Source organism: Phaenicophaeus curvirostris, chromosome 4, assembly GCF_032191515.1.
Source record: "Phaenicophaeus curvirostris isolate KB17595 chromosome 4, BPBGC_Pcur_1.0, whole genome shotgun sequence".
NCBI lineage: Eukaryota > Metazoa > Chordata > Aves > Cuculiformes > Cuculidae > Phaenicophaeus > Phaenicophaeus curvirostris.
The window spans coordinates 58,287,080-58,313,035 of NC_091395.1; the positions used below are offsets into that span (position 1 = coordinate 58,287,080).

The 25,956-nt window shown below is 37.2% G+C and overlaps 1 protein-coding gene across 3 annotated transcripts in view; it reads right to left on the reverse strand.

The window, feature by feature from the left end:
• Positions 1–442: 442 nt before the first annotated feature.
• Positions 443–25,956, reverse strand: part of STIM2 (stromal interaction molecule 2) — a 69,654-nt gene continuing 44,140 nt past the window's right edge. The window contains exons 3-13 of one of the 3 annotated variants that reach the window (XM_069856210.1): positions 18,722–18,836; positions 13,259–13,370; positions 12,485–12,600; positions 10,945–11,122; positions 9,846–10,023; positions 9,089–9,256; positions 8,792–8,892; positions 8,257–8,495; positions 4,471–4,672; positions 4,047–4,195; positions 3,478–3,665 (exon numbers count right to left, since the gene is read on the reverse strand). In XM_069856210.1, coding sequence (XP_069712311.1) covers positions 3,628–3,665; positions 4,047–4,195; positions 4,471–4,672; positions 8,257–8,495; positions 8,792–8,892; positions 9,089–9,256; positions 9,846–10,023; positions 10,945–11,122; positions 12,485–12,600; positions 13,259–13,370; positions 18,722–18,836 — 1,596 coding nt within the window. In that variant the 3' untranslated portion in view covers positions 3,478–3,627. Of the gene's footprint in view, positions 3,666–4,046; positions 4,196–4,470; positions 4,673–8,256; positions 8,496–8,791; positions 8,893–9,088; positions 9,257–9,845; positions 10,024–10,944; positions 11,123–12,484; positions 12,601–13,258; positions 13,371–18,721; positions 18,837–25,956 lie in introns of all 3 variants that reach the window. The other 2 variants (XM_069856209.1, XM_069856211.1) reach the window with 2 other exon arrangements.

Here is a 25,956-nt window from a genome sequence, read left to right on the forward strand (position 1 = left end):
GAGAATTTAAAACAGAGCAAGGATTTTATCTATAAACACTAAAAAAGAAAAACAAACCTCTGATCACAACCATTCTGAGTTTAGAGCTCAGGAAGTCCTCAGCCATTTAAGGATGATGACACAAGATGATTGCCTCAAGTGATTAACTTGTCTTACAGAAGTTTCAGTGGTCAGAATGCTGGCTAGACTCACTGACTGCCAGTCAGTTCAAATTACACTATTAAGCAAACAGAGGACCTTATAAAGCATAGTCTCACTTCCGAGATGTTAACACATGCCAGGTACTTGAACATTAAGACTGGATTTGATGCTTGCCAACGAAGATCTATTTGGAGTCAATACTCTCAATATACCTTAACAAAAGGTTGCTAACAGTTTGAAGGTACGCATTTCTACAATAACCATAGTAGGAGCAATGAAAATCATTTAGATTGTGGATAAATTTAGCTGGCAAGATGAGCAAGAGGTTTATTAAAATAATAAAAAAAAATCCAACTCTATGAACTTAAAATTACAGTTTGTACTCCAGTATACAATACTTACTACTTCTGATCATATTAAGTTTAGTTCTACACCAATTATTAAGTAGAAACTATAAAGTTACAGGACAGTTGATTATAAACTGAGTGTTGAGAGTAGTCTGTGCTCCAAAAGTTTGCCATTTTGAAGCCAAAATCTTTCATTACAATAATCTCATCTGATTTATTTGTACAACGCCATGACACATTTTTCCCAGAAGACAGTTAAATCGTGTATTTTAAAAAGATATTCAACACTTACAGTCACAACCAAAGAAGAGCCCAACATATTATCTATTTCAATTCTTAGTTATACTTACTGTAGAGAACTGAATTTGTGTGGTTTGGCTTCTCAGTATTTGAGTTTGTCCGACTGCAATGTCAGGATTTAGAAGTGCTGTCCTCCTATTCCTCAGTACCAGATATTTTCTTCCATGTGTAAATATTTACTCTTCAGTATCAAAATGCCACTTCTTCATCTTTGGTAATGACAAAAGTTCCTCAAACCTCACACTGCATGTCTATTATCCAGACCCAGATCTTACTTTAAACTCAGTTACCACTATAGCCTTCTCAAGTGCAGACATCAAAATTGAATATTTTTCTGGTAGTACTCTTCTGCATGGGATTTGGGAGGCAAAATAAGTCCCCTACTTATGTATTTTCTCCCTTTGTACATGTTCAAGTACTTCATCAGGCTTTTAACTACAACTCTGAATGCTCAGTATTGAGGTGGTTCTCTGGCACAGGTATTTTTGCGTTGCTGCTTTTTTTGTCTACCATGTACAGACTCTACAATTTTTGTCCAAAGAGATAATTTTTATCTTGTGATGACTTGTTTGCAGCTATAGCTCTTCAATCTGATGATTCAGAGAATAATGGAACATTATCATGTTTCCATTATTTTCTATCTCACCAATTTTTCTCTTTTCCAAACTTTACCAAACACTTGATTCCTCCTATGCTTCTCTGTATGACAGTTACTCTTTGTTAGACAGTAAAGTGAATCAGGCAGTCAGTGAATTAATTCTTTCATACAGTACAGCATGTACATATTGGCAAGAAGTTAAGCGCCAAATCACAGGTACCTGGCAGTGGCACCTGTGACTGAGGCAACTGGAATACTGTATAGCTGAAACTACTCAGTCATCACTGGGTAAAATGCTTGTGTTCGCTAAAGCAAGAAGTATCTCTTTGGAATGTACCTCAAAACAAATTCCTGCTCAGCATTAATATTTTCAGACAAACTGAATAAAAGGCACTGTTACTCAAGCAGTATGTTTATGTCTCCGACTGCTTAAAAAAAATAAAAAGATGTTTTTGAACAACTAGCTATTGTTGCCCTAAGACTGCTTCCTTGTTGCCTTATAGTAATTTCACCTCTCCCTATAAAAGCTTAACATAAAAATTGCTTTTGTCTGAAGCATGTGGAGTCTCACCTTTATGTATCTTTATATCTAAAATTATGAGTTAGTATAACAGTATGCATTATAAAATTATACCATTTACTTCAGACATGTCTGAACAGCTAAATCTTCAAACTATACAAAAATAAAGCGTATGAAATCTTACAAAAGGAGGACATTAAGACATTAATAGCTAATCCAGAAAATATAATAACTTACATACAGCAGTAAGCATAAGCAATGCAGCCTACAACAGCTTTCAATTAACAGGACCTCTGAAACACGTCTGAAACAAGTATCAGCTAAAATTGGAACATTCCCAAGCACAACAATGTTTCCAATTTATTGTCTTTACCACAGTACAAACTTTCACAAACCAAGTGTCCATTGTCTGTCAGTCTGTAAACAAAAGCTACTATTCCCCTCCTCATTTTAGGAGGGTGAATATTTTCAGTCCTCAGTCAAGTTTCATATCCATCATTTGCATAAGGAATCAAGAGCCTCTTCTCTTTAAAATTACTTTTTTTTTTTTAGAGCCTGCAGTGAAGTAGAATCACAGTGAAAGTCCTGGGAAAAACATGATCTTTACAGCAGGACTTGAACCATTCTAATAATAAATGCATCTAACAAAGTTTCCCATAATAAAAGCATGGCATTTCCATTTCCAGAAATCAAGTCAGTTAGAAATCCTATGTTCTACTTAAAAACCCCAAAAGATCTAAAAGTGAAAAGATTCTTCTTTTCAGTCATATACAAGTCTTTCAGTTTCACTTGCAGGGAGAATTTTCCAGTCTGTAAAACAGTAGTGCAATTCAATTAGTTCTACTTCTTTTATATTCTTGAAGTCCAGTAGATAAATGTCCTAGCTCTACGGAAAGACAGGAAGTTGCTCTGGTAAACAAGAAAATTTTGCAAGCCCAGGAAGGCTTACTAGTCCATTAAAGCTCAGAAGTCCAAAGTGGCTTAAAAATGGTTTATGAATTAAAAAGAAAAAAAAGAAAAAAAATTTAAAAAAAACACTAAAAAAGACAAACTACAAAAAAAGAAATAAATAGACAGAAATGAATGTAAACTGTCTGAACTTTTTAATGATTTCTCATTGACAGCTGGCACAACCTTTGACAGTACAGTTAAATATAGTTGACCTACAAAGAGCATTCCATTAGGGCATCCAGTCTGGAATGCTCAAATGGAATTACATTCCTAAAGATTTAAAAAACAGAGTTCTTATAGCATTACTATGGGTATCTTCTGCCCACCTCACTTACACTTCTTCTTAAAGAGGCTTTTTATTTTTGATGGCTTTTTGCTTTTTTCACTATTTTGGTAGAGGTCCTGTGGGATGCTACTAATCCTAGGGACAGAAGCAGCTTCGTGGCTGGGCTTGCTATCGCTGCTGGCTGAAGAACATGAGGTGTGCCGAGGCTTTGGGACTGGGATCCCAGTTGAAAGTTGGTTCATGCTGCAGGACTTCTCCAGGATTCCATTATAAACTTTGCTTGCAGGACTAAAGATCATGCTCTTAGTTTCTGCCATGCCTACACAGTCAGGAGACCCCCTAGAAATATCTGGAGTTAGAGAAGAAGAGTCTCCCGTAGATGATTCCTCCAGTGAGAATTCTTCTGGGGATACTTTCTGAGGAGAAAGCGTGTGATATATCTCAAGACTTGCTGGAGGAGACTGCTTCTTTCCAGTTGATGAATTTAAGGAGTCACATTCCGAACCTGTTTCCTGTACTTCCCTGAGTCAGAGCAAAGAGAGAAGAAAATATAATGAAACTATTATTTCCTTAATGTCATTAAACATGAAACTAAATTAGAATCAATAACATGAGTCTAAAAGCACCACCCACACTTTTCTTTAGTAATTAACAAAAGAGAACATTAAACATTTGCACTTACAGCTTGCATTATGTTATTTAATTATCTAAACTTAAGATAATTAAATTTGTGTGATCTTGGTTTTGTGGACAGCAACATCTGCCCAGAATCAGTTATTTGCATCTCACTTCAAAGAACAAAAACTATCTTTCTGGCACGTGAAGTCAGAAAAGTTATGAAATGAAAGAATGAGATATAAGCCTATCACATACAAAAAGTTCCTTCAGGACAAGTGTCCCTACCTTTCAACAAGCTCATTTGCTCCTTCCAAAAGGAATTTAACCTTTTCCTATGAGGCCATGTAACAAGAGTAGGTACACGCTCAACATGCTGTAAGAATTGTGTTACCATCCATCTTCTCTTCGCCCAGTAGCTGACATTGCTTTTGATCCTAGTTTCAGATGTAAAAGCCAGCAACATATTGTAATGGAGAATCAGGGTTAGTTCAGTGCACCCTGGATTGTAACATTACTTAACTGTATATGACATGCTAGCTATTTACATACACATACCAGACAAGAACCCTCTCTGTTCCATGTGGACTATATTAATTTATATTATCCTACAGATTACTTTAACTTTTAGCTTGGTTCAACCTCTAATTCTAAACTGTTATTCTCAATTAATCCTACTGAAGTTCTGAGTGCTGTTTGCTAATCTCCGTACCATTGTTTATCAGCAGAGAAGTAAATCGCTTCCTCCTCTTCTTCAGTTCGATAAAGAGCTGGGCAGCTCGACACAGAAAGGATGTCAGGGTCAGGGGAGTGCAAAGCATGCTGAGACTGTGGAGATGATGGCACAACACTGCGTCTGGACCGACACAAGCTACTGCTTCTTGCCAGCGTGCTGGAAGGTTTTACAATGGACCCTGGGGCAAAGAAAAAGCAAACCAAACCCTCCAAGTGACATTGATGTCAACAATATCTACTCTGAAGACTAAATAGCAGGTATCTGCTTTAGCCACAGTGATTCTTAAGCAGCTTAGACACTGCTCTACTGTTTAGAGGGGAAACAAGACTGGCATCACCTTACACATTCTACATTTAGATGAAGAAGCTAACCAAGATGAAACTGTAGCAGTTTTTTGCCTGCCAAATATTACTCTGACCATGTGCACAAAGCTCTGGCTCACTATGCTCTCTTGAGAACAAAGAGATAGATTCTACTGATACTCCTGACCATTACAAAAAGAGCAGTGATAAAATTAGTATGTTACACAATATCCTGTATTTCAGTTATGTGACTATTTGGAGCTTAAAAGAATATGTAAAAGTTTGCAATGTAGGTATAATACCTAACCAAACAGCTACCTGAAATACATTGCATTAGTTGAAATTTATGTTAGACCTGTAAGACCAATTTCATTTGCATAAGATAATGGAATTAGAGAATTCAATCTCATTTTGAGCTCAGGCATTTCCTATTTGATAATTCTTTTGCCAAGCTAACTATGAATTTCTGGAAACAAAAATACTAATGATGTGGAGAGACACCAACACAAGACTTGGCCAGGAAAGTATCTAACAAGAAATGACAAATTAAAATGTTCCTAATCCAATTCCTCCTTCAAAAATGATCAGGCAGCAATACTTCCATGGAAATAAATCTACAAATCTGTTTTCAGGCTCACTGATACGAGCCTCAGATTTTCTCATACTCAAAATGCCCCACAGAATGCATGACTGCTTAGGTGAGACAGACCATACCTACTGATTTTCAAAGTGTTTACTGAACACAAGACACTGAAAAAAGTAATTATTTTTGTAGACCTGGATGTCTAGTCTGACAAAATGCATTTTATTTTTGGAGACACCAGGTTAACATCAGTTGTATTACTATTTCCTTTCCTGAAATCTCAGAAAAGGTTGAGCTGTCACTCTGCTTTTAATATAGGAAATCACAGCTTTAAGAAAACAGCAAGCAGCTGCACCTTCACCAGCTCTTTAGACTTTGTTTCCTCCCAGGCTGAGCAGAAAAGAAAGATTTACAAGTCCCAACATGACAGTTGTCACGCAAGAAACTTTTGATTTGACTTCTGATGAACTCTGTACTGACCTGAGAAGCAGGTGTTAACAGCTCAAAAATAAACTTCTGTCATTACAAAAACATTCTTTAAAAAAGCAAATGTGAAGTGATACAAGAGAATAAGAACCCCTTTAGGAAATTTGTAATATGTCCAGGTAAACCAGATGCCATCCTACTCACTGGTGTAAAAGAGAACAAGATTGCACCATCAGTGAATTTTGAGACACATTACAAGCATTTGGGTTCCTTGTTGGTGTATACACACGGGATTGCGAAGGATTCAGTTATGACAATTTAACAAATAGAATTTTCTAGTACACATGAAACTTGGTAACCAAGGAATCAGATGAATCCTACTCAGTCAGCAGAAAAACAGAAGTTTCACTGTCACCTTTCTGTAATGTCTTTGTTCCAGTCTCACACATCTATTTCTTTATCCCCTTTTTGCAGTTCAGCTCAGGGTTGATTAAGCAGATCTATTACTTCACACCATCGTACCATCTCAATTGCTGCGGCACAAAGGCAGCTGTCTGGCAGACTTGAAATTCTGGCAGTCTTAAGAGACCAAAGGATGCTGGGGCAAGGTAACAGCCCAGATTGTTTAGTGTCTGGACCTAAACTGGACTGTCTTGGTCATAACTGACGTGTCCGCACACTGCATTTTGCTTAAAGGGGCATAGATGAGGCAAGCTATTTTACTTCTGTTTTTCCGTATGTGCAATTGTTAATTTTTTTCTAAAGGATGGAAATAATTTAACAGTTACCAAACTAACCTACAATAATTTGACAACTGAACTGGTTTCAACAACAGATCATTTAGCATATATTCCCTCCCTTTCCCCACTCCCAAATGGTTCCAGGTTTTTTTTTACTGAGCAGAATTTTAAAAGTTAGCATATGATCACTAACAAAATCAGACGCTCATGCCTTAACAAAATTCAGAAAAACATATTTAAAGTTTTCATAATGTTACTAAGCATCAGATAGTTTTCCTTACTGAGACAACATCCATTAGCTAAATACTTAAAAATTAATTGAACTTTTAACCTTTTTTTAATCATATTTGCAAAAGCATACAGTAAAGTTTCCATTAAGTATGCTTTTACAAATTGTACAGTCCTTCTGTAATCATAGTTCCTCTGAGTCAACTGCACCTTCCTCTCTGGCTTCACTTCTATGCAAGACCTGAATGAGAAGAGAGACTAAAAATAAGCCCATAAATCTGTAGTCTTATCCAAGACTTATCCAAGTATTTTGTCATTTTATACTACTTAGACTATCTGGAAAGCCATAATAACAAATAGAAATCTTCATTTTAATATCAGACCACAGGTTTCTCTATACAGATTTGGAAGTTAAATCTAGGCCTCCATATTTTATTGGGCCATTAAGAAATTCGTTGCTAGGGTTTAAATCAAAGCCTTCCCAGTGAAGATGATGAGAGACAACATTTTCAAAAGCGATCAGAACTTTCATTAGTGTTGCAATGGGATTTGTGAACTTTATAATATGGCCTGCAGAAAAAAGGTTAGTACGCTAATATGCCCAAGGCACACTAAATGCAGCCAGCAAAATGGCAACCTTTCTCTTCATGCTGTTTTAAAACACAGTTCTAATTTCTTGTGAGAATCCAAGCTCTTGAGGACAAACGTACACATACAAAGTTTTCTTACCTACTCATTCCTCAGCTTGATATTGCTTCTTTGAATAGCTACATGGGAGCTCGTCTTTTAAATTTTCCCCCAGAGGCCAGTTGATCACAAATTCTATGAAACACACCTTGTACTGGCACAATGACTCAAGATACAAGGGTGGTCTGAATCCCTCGTGTACACCATTTGATGATAGTTTAACCAAAGCTGGATTTCCCTCCCTCAAGCACTTGCCTCTCTGCCTCACACTCAAACTACCTGCAGTATCCAAGCACAAACATTATACCTAAAAGCTTCCCTTGGAAAAGCAACAGGATTTTGTTCCAACCACTACAGAATGCTTGAAAAGCTACATAGCACGTGGCCTTTTGAAAGGTGTGATCTTCCTAGTAGTTTATGGGACCCTAGACTAACTCCATCCCTTCCATCTGAAAAAGAATGAATGTGTTAACCAAAATTCAGCATTGCTCATTATAAATTTTTGTTTAAGTTGCAATCCCAGCATGACTTTCAAAACCTTAGCTGAATTTGCCCCCAACTCTCCCACTGAAATCAACAAAAGGCCTTTACTTCATGTTACCTTTATTGCAAACTCATTTTTGAGTTTCATGCAAGTGTTTTTGTACAAGATGCATCTGAAATGCCAGATTAAATTTTGATCCTTTTGACTTGGATCCAATCCTGTTTGATTTCAGCACTCTTCTCCCACCTAACTTTAAAATCTCATGTCTTCACAACCTTTCCCCTTTCTTCTTACTGAGCTCACACCACTTACCATGAAACTGCGAAACAATTGGAGGAGTATCTTCATCTAGGTCATCAACTCCCCCTGCAATTGGGTAAGGAGGAATGGAAACTCGAGGCATAACTACCCAGCTGTGATCAGAGTAGAGAGAAGAGGTCAAGCTTGGTAGCCCAGAATTGTGCGCTATTTGAAAACCACAAATCTTCTCAATCTGTTGCCATCGATAAAGACGCTCTCGCAAACATGTCGTCAACTCAGAGAGTGCTTTCCTAAAGAAAAGCATGCATTAAAGTTACATACACTGTTCTTGGTGATAAAACAAAGCAAGACAAGTGCTGGCACTCCAGCACACCAAAAGATCCATTAGGACTGTCCAAATAGTCACAATTTAATATCTTTTAAACTCTTATACTTAAAACTGCAAAACTACTAAGACACTAGTATATTTTAAGCTGTTTTCCTTAAAAGTGCAAAATCATTATGATACTAAATTCCATAACTCTCAAAATATCCCATTGTTCCATGAATAAACACAAAAGAATATGCATCTTAGTAATACTCTTACTTTGCTTCAAGGATTTTATGGTCCACTTCATCCAGAGAGGAGCTATGTGCAACATGTAATGTTCCAAATACAGTGCTTCGCTTCTTTTTTATCTTTTCTGCCTAAAATCCAGGATAAAATGAAATGCATAAAACTAGAAGTTATAAACAGATGACAAAATATTAGCAATGTTGACAGGTAGCAAACAACTCAGAGAAGAAAAATATCCAAACGTTTATCTGAATAATTCATATTTACAATTTCATATATCTAGCAACAGATCAGAAAATTATTTAAGTAGCCGAAGAGTGAAAGTACCTCATCTTTGGCAATTGCTAATTGCATTTCTGCGTGCTGTCTTTTGATGTTGTAATATTGTACTTCAACTTCATGTGTTAACTGAAGCCACTTCTGCAAAGCTTCAGGAACAGACCAATTACTTCTCAGCTCAAACTCCTTCTCAGCCTTTTTTAAAGCCATGCGAACCTAGCAATCAGAAAAAAGTGTCACCGAGAGTATCATTAGGTCTGACAGTAGAAGAAAGTGAAATATAAGCACCTTTATACCCCACAGCAACATACAAAGGTTTTACAGCTTTGGTGTGTACCAATTGCTATCAGGAAGGCAGATCAGTCATTTCTGAAATACAGCATACAAATTTCTGTATACTATAGTATGCTCAGAATCTTTTTCCCTATGATATATATATATAGCTCCCTAATTTGAAGTTTAAATGTATTTGTGAGACAGCATTTTTATTTGATACAATAAACACAATCTATTGCTACTCAGAAGAGTAAGAAAAAGTTAATATCTCTCAACTGATAATAAGATAGAAAAAAAAGCTTTTGTATATATTTTGTCCCATGAATCCAACAACATCATGATAAGCTAACATACAAAGTGTATGTCTTCTTATAGTTTCAGGATTATTTTACTAGATAATGGTATGACTGACAGGCAATCATTAAGCACTCTTAGAATTTTTCCATTCAAATACAGCATTAGAGAAATGCTGCTTTAAACACTTCTAAGGATCTAATATCAGGACCAATTATGAACAGTTCACAGATACCTGTACTAACTCTTCCTCTGCATATTTGAGCCTGCTGAGCTCACATTCAGCTCCCTCCCTCAACTCCCTTAGGCGATGAGCTTCCCGTTTTGCATCATTGATCTCATCCATCATTTTGCGCTCCAGATTTTGCTTTTCCACAGCAACATTTCTGTTCTCTTCTTGTGCCTTCTCAAGCCTTCACCATTGAACAAAAAAATATGAGAAAATACACAGCATATTTGTTAAAAGTTGCAGTCCTCAGGAGAAGCAAACGTGTCCAGTAACAGAGCAAGAGGCAATGGGCACAAACCGAAACACAAGAGGTTCCATCTGAACATCAGAAAACACTTTTTCACCTTGAGGGTGAACCAGCACTGGCAGAGGTTGCCCACTGAGGTGGTAGAGTCCACGCTCTTGAATATATTCAAAAGCTGCCTGGACATGGTCCTGGGCAACCTGTTCTAGGTGATCCTGCTTGAGCAGGTGGAGCTGGACCAGATGACCTCCAGAAGTCCCTTCCAAACTCAACCATTCTGTGATAAAAAAGACTGTGCAAGCTTCATGAACCCAAAGCAATTACATCACACAATGTGATGTCCATTATCCGACAAAATAAGCAAACTTCTAGATTAATCTTCATTTAAGATATATTAAGATCAAACTACAAGTCTTCATAGACAATTAAGTTGCACGTGCACCAGAAAAAACTATCAACTCTCATAATGCTAAATAAGCAAAAGAAAGTAATCAGTCCAGGTCTGCTTCAGTCTTAAGAGTTTATAAACAAAAGAAATGTTCTCATTTCCACATGTGAGAATCCCAACATAAGTTGTAATAACATGAAAATAACAGTACATACTTGTGAATTTGTGGGCAAAAAAGATTGAATCTCTATTCCCCACCTCCAAGTTCATATTGCCTGCTAAAAACCCCAGAAGCAATATTTACCCAAAAACCCATCGTCACTGAAATCGCAATTTCCACACAAAATTAAGATGAACAAACTCCAAAGGCAGCTTAATGCAAATAATTTATGACTGTAAAGGATCTGTATTTGTATTTGACCTCAAAACAAAAGGACACCTAAACACCAACTCTTTCTTTTTTTTTAATATACCTTTCCTGCAAGTCAAGAAGACTTTGCTCTGCTGTTTGGAGACTTTCTAAGTCCTTCATCATTTTTGTGATATGCTCTCTTGAGGTTCTGTTTTGTGTATATGCAAACCAGCAACCTCCAAACCCAATAACTATAGAAACTGTTAATATAAAATCCTTCATCCAGTTGTGAGGAGGACCTGTAAAGAGAATAATATAATCATTAATTAGTTCATTGATACCGACAACAGACTAGGGACTTTTTTTTGTCCCCGCAGTCTAAAAGGTGACAGAATAAATGCTAAACAGGATTCCAGTTCATTTACCTAATTCATCTCCAACAATTACCATTCAACCTTTCAAATGGATTCCAGAGCATTTTTCCATACAATATAAGAAACTGTGCTCTAGTACAATCTACTTGTACTATACTAAAACGTACGATAGAGTGAGGAAAGGTTACTAAACTTCTACAACACATAGTCTGTATCCTTATTTAAATTAGTTGAGAGTTTCCCCAACTACACTTTCAGGTCAGTACTAACTTTAGTTATCTTTGAGTAAGTTGTCCCCAGTCTGTACGCTCTTGAATACCATAAGCTGAGTTAAAAATGCACTTGTACAAAATAGAGTAGATTTTAAAAGGGTAAACTAACTAATAGCAGCACTTTCCAAAAGCAAAATCTGGATTGTCGAAGTATCATATCCAAGATTCACATACACCTTTGTTAATATAATTTTTATAGTCACTTGCACCTTTCTAAAACAAACTTGTAAACAATGGTTTCTGCTAGCTTTAAAGGTATAATACAAACACAAATTGCTGCTTTTCCCTAAAAATCTCCAGCTCAGATCTGACAAAGTAACTCAGATCAATTGGGCCAGGTCAGATCTGGCCTGGCTTTTGCAAAGCCGTTCACTAGTTGCTTGATCTCCAAGCTCTGAAAGGAACTCCTAGTTCAGGAGTACTCAACACGCACAGTAACACAACAGAACTGTAAGAGTGTACAAACAAGCACACAGACCACTGGTGATGTAGTAAGGAAACGTCTGCATATGCTAAAATGGGTCAGATGTGGAACTGCTGCACTAAATTGAACTTCGCTTAAACTTGAGTCTGCACAAAAGATACTAGTATTAGATTTGAACCCTGTGACATCCTTTTTTCTTCCTTGGGGAAGGTCGTCTCCTCTCATTCCAGCATCCCAGCTTACAATGTCCAAGCTAAATAGTAATTGAAAGTAACATTAGCTATAAGTGTAATTTAAATAGTCAAAAGCTTTTAGAGGACACTTCTTGTGACATAAATGCCAACAGCCATCTGCAAAAAATACTAAAATTTCTATGTAACCTTACACACAGAAGTGAAACTGTCCTGATCCCAGCATCTTCATAACATTTTTTAATTCATTGCCCAGCTCCACAATGCCTGCCAAGCAATCTGTCAGTACATCCACAAAATAAGCAAGCTGTCCTATCTACAGTATCAAGTGTCACTGAAAGAATTTGCTGGTGAATCCTTACGAATGTGAGATAAGAAAAAACTCCAAAAAGTTACTAACGTGTGAGAGGTCCAAATAAAACAACATCCAAGGCTTTAAGCTGAAGCTTCTGTCTATGACTCCGGTCAATTATTTTCAAGTGAGAGATCATGAAAGCATGTTCATTTACTGCTATCCTGTTAATGGTAAAACAGAAGATTATCTATTCCACAAGCCATATTAAAAACACCAACAGCATTTCCCGCAGCTACACAGATTATAGTTACACAATTAGAGTGAGAGATATCATACAATGCCAGTAGTACTATAAAAAAGCATATCAGCATGTGGCAGAGGAAGAACATCAAATCATTTCCCTATTATTTTCTTTCTGGAATAATTGTGAAATAAATCCATTCAGCATAGTTAAAGGTAATGGCATGTTTGCAGACTTGCAACACCAACTCTGAAATATACACAATACTCAAATTCAGTAGTTATGCTTAAGAAACGGGGTTCTGCAAACAGTTTTAGATGTATACCCATACAAGAGATTTGAAATCATTCAAAAGAAAGTTCATTACTATACAGAATTATGTGACGATTGATAAAAGCTTCAACAACAAGAAACAAACCTAAGATGAAAGGAGTGGCAAGAAGCATTTATATTTTGAAGTACTTTGGCAGAAAAAAAAAAAAAGTGCAGCCAGCTCCTCAAAACTGCCAGGTCGTATCTCTCTTCTTGCATTTGACCAAATCTCATTAGACTCTAGGTTCACATAGTTGTTCCTACATACAGGCTAAAGCAGCAACCTGCAGGGAATTATATGAAATTAATCCACAAGAAACATTCACCTGGGAAGTGTTGTTCCATTGACATTGCTGTCTCTAAAATTCTTTTCATATTGGGGTAGTTCAACAAATTCTGACAGCCACTGAAGAGTATCCTCTTGAGTCCAGTTATGAACTGGAAGAAAAAGTTAGTTTAATTATCTTTAAATTCTGTAAAAGGCAATAGTAAGACATAGGAGACAAGCAAGAAAAGCAATAGGTTACAGTGACCGAGAGGCTACAACGATATATAACTGCAGAAAAAATAGCATTAACATTAATTAAGCTGTTTCTTGCATTCTGCCTTTTTCATTATATGCTTCTCACAGGAAGTTTAGGCAAACTATAAACAAACAAGAATGGAACCAATAGAAACATTTCTTTATTAAAAATTCCAAAGAATAATTCAGTGTTTTGCTTTAGTTTAAATCAGGACATCTTGTGGCTTTTATCTGCTTAAACTGATCTCAGCCTCAATCCTTTTGTCCTTGTAGAACTAAACACATCAACAGGTACTGTAGCCATTTAAGGCAATGTACCAAGATCTTGCCCAGGATGATGGCTTAAGAACCTGTATTCACAAGAATCTTCATAGAGGGTCATGCCTACTAACAACAAAATGGGAGCAGAGAAGAGAGAAAGAAGAAGTTGAAAGACAACACTGAAAGACAGCAGAAATTTAACAGGAAAACAATTGAATCTCTTTCAAATATGCCCAAGGCATACTATATTATTGCTGTATCACATTCAGTAATAACCCTACTAAAAAAATCAATTAACTGTGTACAGAATAATCAATGATTTTCCTGTATAATAGGAACAGCTTACATAATCTTTCACAGCTACAGATTCTCTAAGAAAATAAATACTACCCATATATTTTACAACTAAAAAAAAAATCCCATTTCTGACCCTCACAGGCCAGCTGCTACAGCTTACAACTTCACACTAACAAAGCTGAAGGGAAATCGTTCTCTCAACTTATGATGTCTGTAAAAGTTTGTCTGCATATGAAAGTGACAGCCTCCTTCTGGATGGACATAACTTCACATGAACAAACAACTACTTCTTTCAACATTGCTCTCTCTAAAACTACTTGTATGTGATGAAGCTTGGCAGACATTCCCTTAGAAACCTAATCACAAGGACACATCCTCAATGAATTCCAGTGTCAGTGCCTACAAAATTCCAACTTTTCCAGGTGGAAACAGGCCCAAACTACCCCACCCTCTCTTTCCTACAGCATTACAGTGGAGCCGTGGGAGGTTGATATCTACCAGTGAAAACGCCTATGCTGTTTCTTTTTGTTGGTATCTTATATACGTTATATATTGGAAGAAGTATTGCTTGACTTGTCTCCAGTAAGACCTTACGACTGACATTTATGTTTACTCTACGACAGCATACAATACTGAGAAGCAAACTAGCCTTTCTTCAGCAGAAGCAGTTATAACCTACTGAAACATGACACAAGACAAGTGATACATACCAGGTGGACTGAAAATCAAGCAGGCCAGGTGAAATTCATCTCAATGAGCACTGCCAATTAAAATGTGCTAGTTCCTACTAATTAGGTGCAGCTGTAACTTTTCCTTATTTTAGCACCCAAAAAAATACTTTTTCAGATAGTGAAGTAGCAACTTCAGGTTAAATGCAGAAAGCATTAGAGTAATTATGCTATCCTTCCCGCTCACGCCTATTTTCACAAGTAGCTGTCTTGGGAAAAAGGATGTCAGCAATATGCTTTGGGCAGCCAGGTGTAGAAGCCACAGCGTTTACACCCCAGTGGAACACTCAGTCTCTAGACTTGGATCAGCTGTTCTATTTCAAATCACAAGTTTAAAGTATCTTAAAACTGGTACTGTGTGAAAACTGTTCCTCGATAATGGCTGATCAGAAGACCAGGCTATTATCACATAGCACAGTGGTTCAGGGCAGGGCGGCACAAAGTAAAACATTACAGTATCAGCCACAGCACTCCTAAAGGTCTTCTAAACCCTTCGAAAATCAAATTATATTTTGTAAGAGTATTTCATGGCAAGAAGTGAAGAACAACCACATACTAGGCTTCAAGCTGAGAACAGGCTGAACAGGCAATATAGAAAAACATAAGGTTTTTCTGTCAAGCACAGGGGATTCAAAAGATACTTTTGTTTTAGCAGGACCTTCCACAGCAACATCAGCATAAAATATACTACCACAAGTAGGTTTTTAAATAGCATGAAAAAGCGAGAGAGAAGTAACCCCAACTTCCTCTTCAACAGTTTAACACTACAGCTCTTGTTTCATGTCACATAGAAGTGCTAGCCTGCAGTACTGGACCGGTCCTGCCTGGAACAGCATGCAGCATTACGTAACTCATCATCAACCAAGCCCTGCGTGCATGCATTTCTAGTCTCCTGATATTTAAACCTGAGACAGCACACAATTAACAGAGTGCAAGGCAACCAGAACACCTTTGTGGTATGCAGCTTAGCCCCAGTTGCTGCAAGAACGCTGGGGTAACAGCACCTCAGAATACAACAGGTAAATACAACACAAAAACAAAGTTATTTTTTAAATCTTTTTCCCCTAATAAATAAGGTACCAAATTTTAGGTCACCTACAACTTTCCACAGAGAAGGAAAAAGAGATGAAAAAATATACTCACAAGGCAAGGGCCAAGCTTTTTTTGTATCACATAGCAGTCTACACGACACACTATATGTTACCAGTATGGCATATTTGACGTCTAAAGAAAAACTGCTTTTTTTTTTTTTAAGCTGTTTATAAAAACTAGTTTTTGGTAGGGCTCGGATTAGTCTGAAAACAATAACTTATTCATTAATTCCAGTTTTTACCTACAGTTTTACCTTGCTACAAAACATCAAGTCCCAAGGGACCACGATATATCACCAAGCATGCAGGACACTCCCTATTCACCAAGACAGGACAGAGAACTACCCAGCTGAAGGCCCCTGTGTGCTGATTTCAGACACCCTTACTATTAAGACTAAATGTCTACACATCTCTCTTCAGAGAGCAAATTCATACGATCTTAGCCCATCAGAGGGGCAAAAAAAAGAGAAGGCAGACACCCCTAGAGATACAGAGCTTTCAAAGAGAATTGTACAAGAGACTAATATTCAGACATCAAAACAAGTGTTCATCTGTCACCTTTGCTGCATTCACACCTACCACCTCTTCAGGGTACTTGTAGAAAAAAATACTGAAGATGCACCTTTGATTTTAACCCAACCGTAGCTACTAAGCTTGATACTTTAGAATAGCTGAAAGGCTCTGTATATGTATAAATACTGCTTAGTTAGAAAGAAAAGGAAATGGCAAAGTAAATACCATACAAGTATTATATACTGGTATTTATATTTAAAAAGCAGGCACATACAATAATAGAATTCAGAGGACTTCCACAGCTATACTAGTTCCTAGCCACTCCTCAAAACAGAGTTCTTTCTGTAGAATTAGATTATGAGATTAAAACATTTAAATGGTCACAAAAAGCATAAATAATATCAACTTAACTAAATCAAGTGCCAGTCTTGTTTTATACTAAAGGACTTCAATAATAGGCTAGGTGTTGATTTAAGCTATAACTGATTCCTTCCATGCAGGTAAAACTTTAGCAGCCTTGAAATTCCTTTAATATGCACTACGACAGACTATGCCTTAAGGATTCTGCACCTGGTGGAGATAGCAAAAGCCCGCCCTTTCTGCCAGAAAAGCAATATTCTGAAGCTAGATTTTTTATTTTATTAGGTAATTTTTTGAAGCTTCAAATGGAGCCAGTCCTTAGGGTTCCATTCACTGTGTAAGATCCTTCTCAAGCAATTACTTAAAAACAACCTCTGTTTTTCTTAATCCTAAAGGGAGACACCAAACAGTAATGATGCACTTACTATACCATAAACCATATTTTCCACTTTGTTCCCTCAAATCTTATCTGTCTCACATCACAAGTATCTTACACAAAAAGTATCTTTAAGCTACTTGACAAATACTTAAGACAAACATCCACATAAAATAAGCTTTATGGGAAGGAATGGGCAATTTTATTCAACATAAGGACCAGCGGGCACTGTCAAGGGCATTATTTAGAGCTTATAATTCTCACACAGATGCCTAAACAGACTACTTAAATTTTCAAATTATTGATACCATCATTTACACTACCTTCCCCGCTCTTGATTAACACTGTTAAATTGCACTGAATTGGCACTATGACCTAACAGCACATAAGTAAAATAAATCAGAACTCCTAAAACTTCCAGAAAGGAAAAGTAGTATTTTCCATGTTTCCTAACGTTAAGTGAAAGTAGTTTATTATCTGAGAGGCTTCATGCTTTTTAATAGTCACCAGGCACTGCCTGGGAGTGTCATGCTAAGGGCCTCCCTTGTTGAGCTACTTGTTTTCTCGGAAGGATGCACAATAAAGCATCCCATTTGACCCAGTAAGACTAGACATTCCTCTCAAAATCTTTTGAGATGATCACTACATTCAAGAAACTTGGAACAAAGATATACGTAATAGACAAATTAGATACTTCTGATACCACTATAGCCTAAATTTTTGAAGAGTTACTCTCAAGTTAGACAAACAATTGTAGGGACATAATTCTCTATGACAATTTAGTTGCAATATTTCCATTGAACAAGATCTTTACTGAATAAGCCCTTACAAAAAATTTGAAAGGATAGAGCTAAAAATAGTGGATTAAATGTAGATACTTACTACACAGTAAACAATGTATTACCTCAGACTGCACTTAAATGACTTCCTGTAGTAGCAGGATTAACCAATGGCATGTTACTAGTTTCATTCCTCTTGTGTTTCTACTTTTAGTTGTTTGGCTAATACTATCTTTTAGATCTCTATATATTCACTATTAGTGCATTGCCTTCGTGATGGGCAGGGGGAAAGTATTTTTCTCCTAATTTCTCCAACATTCTGTACCTCTGGAAATTCCTTTTTTGCTCACTACATCCTGGAACACATTCAGCAATGAACACTTGTTAAGTATGCTTGTTAACTATAGCCTTTTGATTTGGGAATATGTGTAGCCCAAAGAAAGTTTACATAGAAGTGGAAGCACATTAGTTTCCACTTAACACAACATAATAAACATTTAAAAACAGCTTGACAGTAGCCCCTAGGTTGTCCTATATTAAAAAAATGCTTTTCTGGAATTGAGCATTAGCAACAGGCACCATCATAAACTACAGCCTCATACGGAGTGTGCAAGCTATCCTAGTTTACTTAGAGTACACCCAGCACATCAAAAGGCAATTAACACTAGCTAGACTGAATAAGTTTTCAGTCAGGTTTACATATGTGCATAAACAACAGTACCAAAACAAATCCGTGAAGGTGTTTTAAAAGAGGTCACTCATTTACTACTCTAAATGACTTTCTAAATAGAAATAGAATTGTTTTATACATATATCTACTTCAATAACCACCATCATTTTTAGCTACTCTACTTTGCCTACCTTCAGATGTTTTCCAGCGTTTCCACAGATCCTCAATGGTGATATGTTTGTCTTCTCTGTGCAGGTGACTATGTTTATTAGAGGCATCCTTGTATTGCATATCTTCCCTTAGAAACTGAAGAAAACGGAAATCATCATCTTAAATGCCAAAATAACAATTTCTCAACAGAATCTACAAGGAAATCGGGCACAAGAATCCTTACTATCTCTTCCCCATGCAAGCAGCACACAATTCATGCAAGTTGACTACATCAAACACCTAAAAAGCTAAATGCTTTTAGAGGACTTTATTTTCACAATGCTTAAATCCTAGAGAAAGTGAAAATGCAGTTGCAAGTATACTGTTTCACGACATTATTAGCATGCCTTAGATTTACAGTGATAACAAGAATGCACCATACAAGTCATATTGTAAGCTTCCCTACTCTTAAGATATTTAACCAAATCCACCTACTTGAAGGCAAAACCAAGATCTGAGAGTGTGCCAGTCCTTTAAGGATGAGTAATACCTGAATCCTGCTACAGCAGTTAAATGCAACTGCTTAAGGAATGAGAGAAAGATTCATTATACAACAAAAATTTGACTTCTATTTCATCAAATTAAAAAACAGAAGTCATTTATGGGCCAATTTTCATCTTGCTAATCAGTCCTTAGTGGTTACACTCCAAACACAGAAGCACTACAAAAAGCTGTTTCATTCTCAGTAATTAATAAGAATCCTATGTCAAAATACCATGCTTTGCCTTTGAGTAAACATGATAAAAAGGAAGACCCTGCAATCACATCACATATAGCAGCGTTGTATCAGAATTTGTTAAGTCACTATGAACGGGTTCTCCAAATATATACAAGGAAAAGAAGAACGTGTGAAACTGTAAAACCTGTTTGATTTTTATTACGTACAGGCCCAGAAAAGTTGGAATACTGATTAGCAAACCAGTTCCCATTAATAGTGGAAACCTTCCATAGATATCAGTACCTTTACTCAGCACTGGTGAGACCGCTCCTCGAAAACTGTGTTCAGTTCTGGGCCCCTCACCACAAGAAGGATGTTGAGGCTCTGGAACGAGTCCAGAGAAGAGCAACAAAGCTAGTGAGGGGGCTGGAGAACAAGTCTTACGAGGAGCAGTTGAGAGAGCTGGGGGTGTTTAGCCTGGAGAAGAGGAGGCTGAGGGGAGACCTCATTGCTCTCTATAACTACCTGAAAGGAGGTTGTGGAGAGGAGGGTGCTGGCCTCTTCTCCCAAGTGACAGGGGACAGGACAAGAGGGAATGGCCTCAAGCTCCACCAGGGGAGATTTAGGCTGGACATTAGGAAAAAATTCTTCACAGAAAGGGTCATTGGGCACTGGAACAGGCTGCCCAGGGAGGTGGCTGATTCACCTTCCCTGGAGGTGTTTAAGGCACGGGTGGACGAGGTGCTGAGGGGCATGGTTTAGTGTTTGATAGGAACAGTTGGACTCGGTGATCCGGTGGGTCTCTTCCAACCTGGTTATTCTATGATTCTAAAAGCACATCACGAACAGTCTCTTTGGGTGGAAACCTTCACATTAGTAGCAGAAAGTTAACATGAGAGCTAAGTAACCTTCCACATCAGATCGCTTGCTTTCTTCAGTTCCTGAAGGATAAAGCTGCTCAAACAAAAACAACTGTATAGTCATGACAGCTAACTCAAACAACAGCTTTTTACATGGCTGATCATGTTATCACCACTTCAAGCAGAGGTGACCAAGAAGGTTGAGCTACCAACGCACTGTAAAAAGACCCCACTTCTTAATGCTTAGTCCTGATAATAATTTACCTGCACAGCTACCCACATAGGCTCCATTTCTAACAAATCTAGAGATTACATCATTCAAGAAATTGCAAGAGAAAGAAAAGTAGTTGCTTATCAATTTCCCCTTACTAAAAACTTCACTCTTACAAGGAAGTGAGAGACCTAAAAATATGGGAAGGGATTAAAGTTTTTCCTCTAACTGCAAGACTTGGGATAAAATACTAGCCGCCTTTTCTAAATCCAATCATAAACCTGTACATGTCTTCTGGTTCTAAACACAGGTTGGATGCATATCCTCTCTCATTCATCTACCACTTGAAAACATTTTTGATTGTCAGACACTAGCTTTCTAAAGCCTTTTGATTCCTAAAGTAGTTCCATTTAGCCCATACAAATTGCACATGCATTTTTAACTCCTCTTCCCTATATGTATAAGGGATAGATTGATAGATATACATACACACATGTATATACATGAGAAATTTAGGCGAAATTTATGTAACACGATAACAATTGAAAAGAGTAGCCTGTTGGGGCAGAGGCAATTACAGAACTTCTGAAAAAAACACGGACTAGCAACGGTAAAAAAGTACAATATGCACAGAAAAGGACTGATTGCGGTAACTATATGCAAATGTAAAAATATCTACTGCTTAACTTCTATTGTATATTCCACAGTCCACGTGTGAACTCAGTAGTTCCCAGATTGGCACAACTACCATAAAGCTGACAATTTCCTCTAACATGCAAAGTGCAATCAAAGGCAGATTAGTTTATCTGTTCCCACTCCATGTTTATTGAAGAGTAGTCTGAAGAAAAGGAATCAAACAACAAGAAAACAAAAAAAAAAAATCTTATCCTCTAATGTCTCTAAGCCTTTCCAGACTAAAATACAGTCTCACAGCAGGAAAGAATTGATGATTGTCCACCTTATCTTCTCTCTTAAGATTTCAAGTACCTCCTATCAACTACCTTCCCCAATGTGTCTTTTGGAAACTCATGGAAAATATACTGAAAAGACAGACAAAATTGTTTTATATGTCCCTCATGTAAAGACTATCTCCCTTCATACAGGGTTAATGTTCACATTAACACCTACTGTTCAGCCTTCTAGCAACTGGAGACTCCAAATGTCAGCTGTGGACATTTGTTTTCACAGAATCACTAGGTTGGAAAAGACCCACTCGATCATCGAGTCCAACCATTCCATTTGTTTTAAAAAACAAACTGTGAAGTTTCTGAAGAGGAACAGAATGGAATATATGCTGTATGTAACGGTTTCAGCACCTTTTGCATCCCCACAGCTAAAACTCATACCTCAGATCAGATGAGTTCATACGAAAAACTTGCTTCCATATTTACTTCTATTTGTCAAAGGTTGTGAAACACCTTAGGATAAGAATGTTTTTAACAGCTACAGGTGTTGTTAAGGGAAATCTGAATTGCTATTAAGAATATGACATACAAAGTTAGCAATAAAGAAGGGAAAAAGATGCCAACTGATAAACAGAAAAGCTTCAAGGTGTTATTTCTCGCCTTAAATAAGTATAAGATACCATAGGAAAGCATTCCAATTTTAAAAGTGGGACAGATATCTGGGTGCCACGGTAACCTATAAGTAATGCAAACAAGAGTTTATGGAAAAGTTCCAGCATTTCATGTTGTTCTGCTAAAGAGCCCGCAGAGGGAGCAAGAGTTAGTGGATGAACTCACCTCAACATACTGCTAGAACACAAGCAGCTACACTAGCAAGTTGAGGGGAGTAAATGAAAAGTCTGATTTCAAATTTTATCACAAATACAGAAAACAAATCCAAGTTTGAAGCACAAGATCTCCCATGAAAAGAGGGCAACAGTGGAAAAGATCCGGTTTATACTGAGAGACTGTTTAGAGTAATTGATGAAGTCCCTTTTTTAAAAAGAAACTGTCAACACAAACTTGTAAGCAGTTTGCATTTAATAACCGGTTATTCATCAGTGGAAGAGATTATGTATTTACGAAAATTACTTCAAGAAAAGAACCTTTCTGCTGTTCAATCCTACCCATATTGCTCCTAGATCCTCCGAGAATATCATCACGACTTCCTCAGTCAGGTTGTCTAACACCAGACGGTCACAGTTGTAAAGTTACAATATGCATAGCTAGAAAGAAGACACCACTTTTCAAAGAACAAATGCTTTTACTAACGAAGTGATAGACAAATTCAAACATCTTTTGTTTAAAAGTTCTTTATTTAAAAAAATAGCCTAATATAGAAGTTCTCTTTTAAGAAAAGGAATCAGGTCCTAAATTGAAGAAAGCCATAAAAACAGAACTCTGGTAAAGAGAGGATTTTTTTTTTTTCCTGTTCCTTGTCATGGCAGCTAATCTCTCTTCTGTTGCCCTGGTCATTAAGTATACAAAGAAAAGGTTAGAAAAATAACTCTAAATAGGGTGGTTAAAAGAATAAGCTCTAACAAAACACATCTAAGGATTATCTTAGCCAACATAATTACTCAAGAGGGAGAAGTCTTTCTAAGACTACAAAGTTGAAACCAAGAAAGCAGCAGATAAATTACCTAAAAAACTTCATAAAACAAAAAAAATCATTTGTCAAAGTAGTTACTTCAAAAACAAGTAGAGAGTAAAAAAAAACACCACACCTCGACTCAAAACTGGAGTTTTGATACCAAAAGTACCATAACCACTGTGCCTCAGCAAAGATTCACATCCCAAAGGGTCTTTTCCAACCTAGAAATTCTATGACTCTATGAAAGTACAAGGTACTAGGTGGAGAGGAAACTTTCTCCGCTCTGGAGGGGATAGAACTTGTGGAGCCCTAAAAGAATTTCAAGGACAGGTATGCCACAGCCTTCCCTTCTTTTCAGAAAGATGCTGGTAACTGTAACAATCAGCAAAATCCTGTCAACTAATAACCGAAAATTAACCTGAAGCAAAAATCACATAATAAATACATAAATACATAAATAAATAAATAAATAGAAATCCAGCCCTTCCAACAAAATCCAATACCAGTCTGACATTAAAAGAGCACTTCCAAACTAAAACCACATGCAACAATACAAAATGGTAAAAGATGTTTAAATATGGAAGTTGCAAGAGATGCTTCCTCCTTTAGAAGCAAATAAATAAGTGCATTCTTCTGCAAATGCCAGTGGAAAAGTAAAATGAAGCACACTTGCTAACTTCAGAAGGAAGTAATCATATGCTATGCTTATATTTTGTTCTCGGTGAAGGCACAAGTTTATGATTTTCAGTTTCACCAACTTAAAACAGACACCCTAACTGACAAGTTTACTTTGAGCTCCATTAGTAACATCTCCTGGCTAAATATTACTGTTTTCCTCAAGGATCTATTCTTTCAACAGTGTTATTTCTTTCAGATTTATTCCTTCAAAAGAAAACCTGCAAAAGTTACAACTTCAGTTTTTCTATAACCCTGCCTCAAGATACAGGCGGTTAGGTCACTTTCAGTACATTCCCTCCTGCCTACAGCTGCCAGACTCCTTGCAGCGACTGCAATATCACACTTGTTGACTAAGTTATGATGGCAAGCGTGCTTTTAAAAGGCAACATATTATGATGTGGGTGTAACAGCACTCACAACTGCCCGCCCTATTGAAATGGCTTCTAAAGATGTTACACAGTAAAATATGAAAACATATTTAAGCATAGTAGACACACTGCCATTACAGGAAAAGAAAAAAGGACATAGCTACAAAACAGTTACCAAGTATATCCCAAGTAATTACAAATTCTACTGAAAAAAAAGATTACTCAACTCAAAACAAAATTGTAGCTAGACAACTGCAAAGTAAACTTTGCAATCTATTCAAAGCCAAGTTACAACTTTCAGGGGAGCATTCCATTGTAGCAGGAATAAATGCCTACAGTGCTACATAAACAGATACAGACTGCTACATATCAGCTTAGATACCTCCAAGGAGGCAAGCCATGAGGAAGGTCTGATCCAAATCACATTGGAACAGGTCTCTACGCAACCATACCCGTTATAATACATGCTGCCTCTCTACAGGACTTCTCTGCACAGGCATAGTCATAGGCTTAACACAATCATAATGTTTTCAGACAAGACCTGGCTCCTACCCATCCTGCTCTGGAAAAAAATCTCTGTAGACATGCTCAGAGTTGATTAGAAAACTTCAGAAGGCTAAAAGACACCCTACAGGGTGACAAATACATTAGCAGTTGAACGATAAAATTCAACATACTTACCTCTATTAAACAAATAACAACAAACTAAGGGAATCAAATAACCCAATAGCTTTGGGGGAGAAAGTTTTGCTACACTGGTTAGAAAACTCAAAGTATTCTTTTGAAAGATCAATGTTCATAACAGAATGTCCTTGCACAGTGAGCTGTAAAACACACTTCAGAGGCCATCCCAGTGTTATGCAAAACAGTTCTGTGTTTTCAGTTTCTGAACCTCTGCCTTAGGTATTTCTCTACCACACAGAGTTTTGTCTCATCAGCTGACACTGAGGTATAAATCACACACAAATACAAATGTTAGTTTAGAGACCTTTATTATATAAATAAGGGAAAAAACAGAATATTAATGGAGCTTTAAAGGACACTTAACATCTTGCTGAATGTAATTTGCAGACAATAAAATGAAGCAAGAGCTCAGTCTCTAGCAGAACTTCACTGAGTTGAGACTGTAATACCTGGGGTAGCCTCCTGAAGTTCAATGAGGTTCCAAGATGCACTAAACAAAGGGAGTTCAACCTTCTGGAGTATGCCATTCATTATTTCTCAACACCTGTTCCACACATAGCTGTACTGCCTTCCCCTCCAAATCTTCTGCTAAATCTTCACTCCCTCCCAAGATGCATCAATCAAAAGTAAGAGAAATTCTGCGCATAAATATGCTTTTCTTAAGGAACACAGAAGGGCTATTCCTTTAGTCACGCTGAGTTTAATGTTTTAATTTTTTTTTACCTCAGTTTATGCTCCTAATATCCAAATTGTACATACTTACAATGGGAACACCACATCACCTTGGCATACTGTTCTTCAGGATTTCCTGTCATGGATTTTCTTGCAATTTTGCCTGAAGTATTTACTACTCACTAACGTTCAGAACAGATTACTGAAATGAATAGGTCTCTGGTCCAAACTAGTAAATCATGTTTCATTCATTCTTTATAATCCTTAGCAATTAAAGAACAAGGATATCCACAGACTACTTCCACCAGCTCATCGTAACACAGTTTGGCAAGAGCAATGAAGCTGGTGAGGGGGCTGGAGAAAAAGTCTTATGAGGAGCAGCTGAGGGAACTGGGGTTGTTTAGCTAGAGAAGAGAAGGCTGAGGGGAGACCTCATTGCTCTCTATAACTACCTGAAAGGAGGTTGTAGAGAGGAGGGTGCTGGCCTCTTCTCCCAAGTGACAGGGGACAGGACAAGAGGGAATGGCCTCAAGCTCCACCAGGGGAG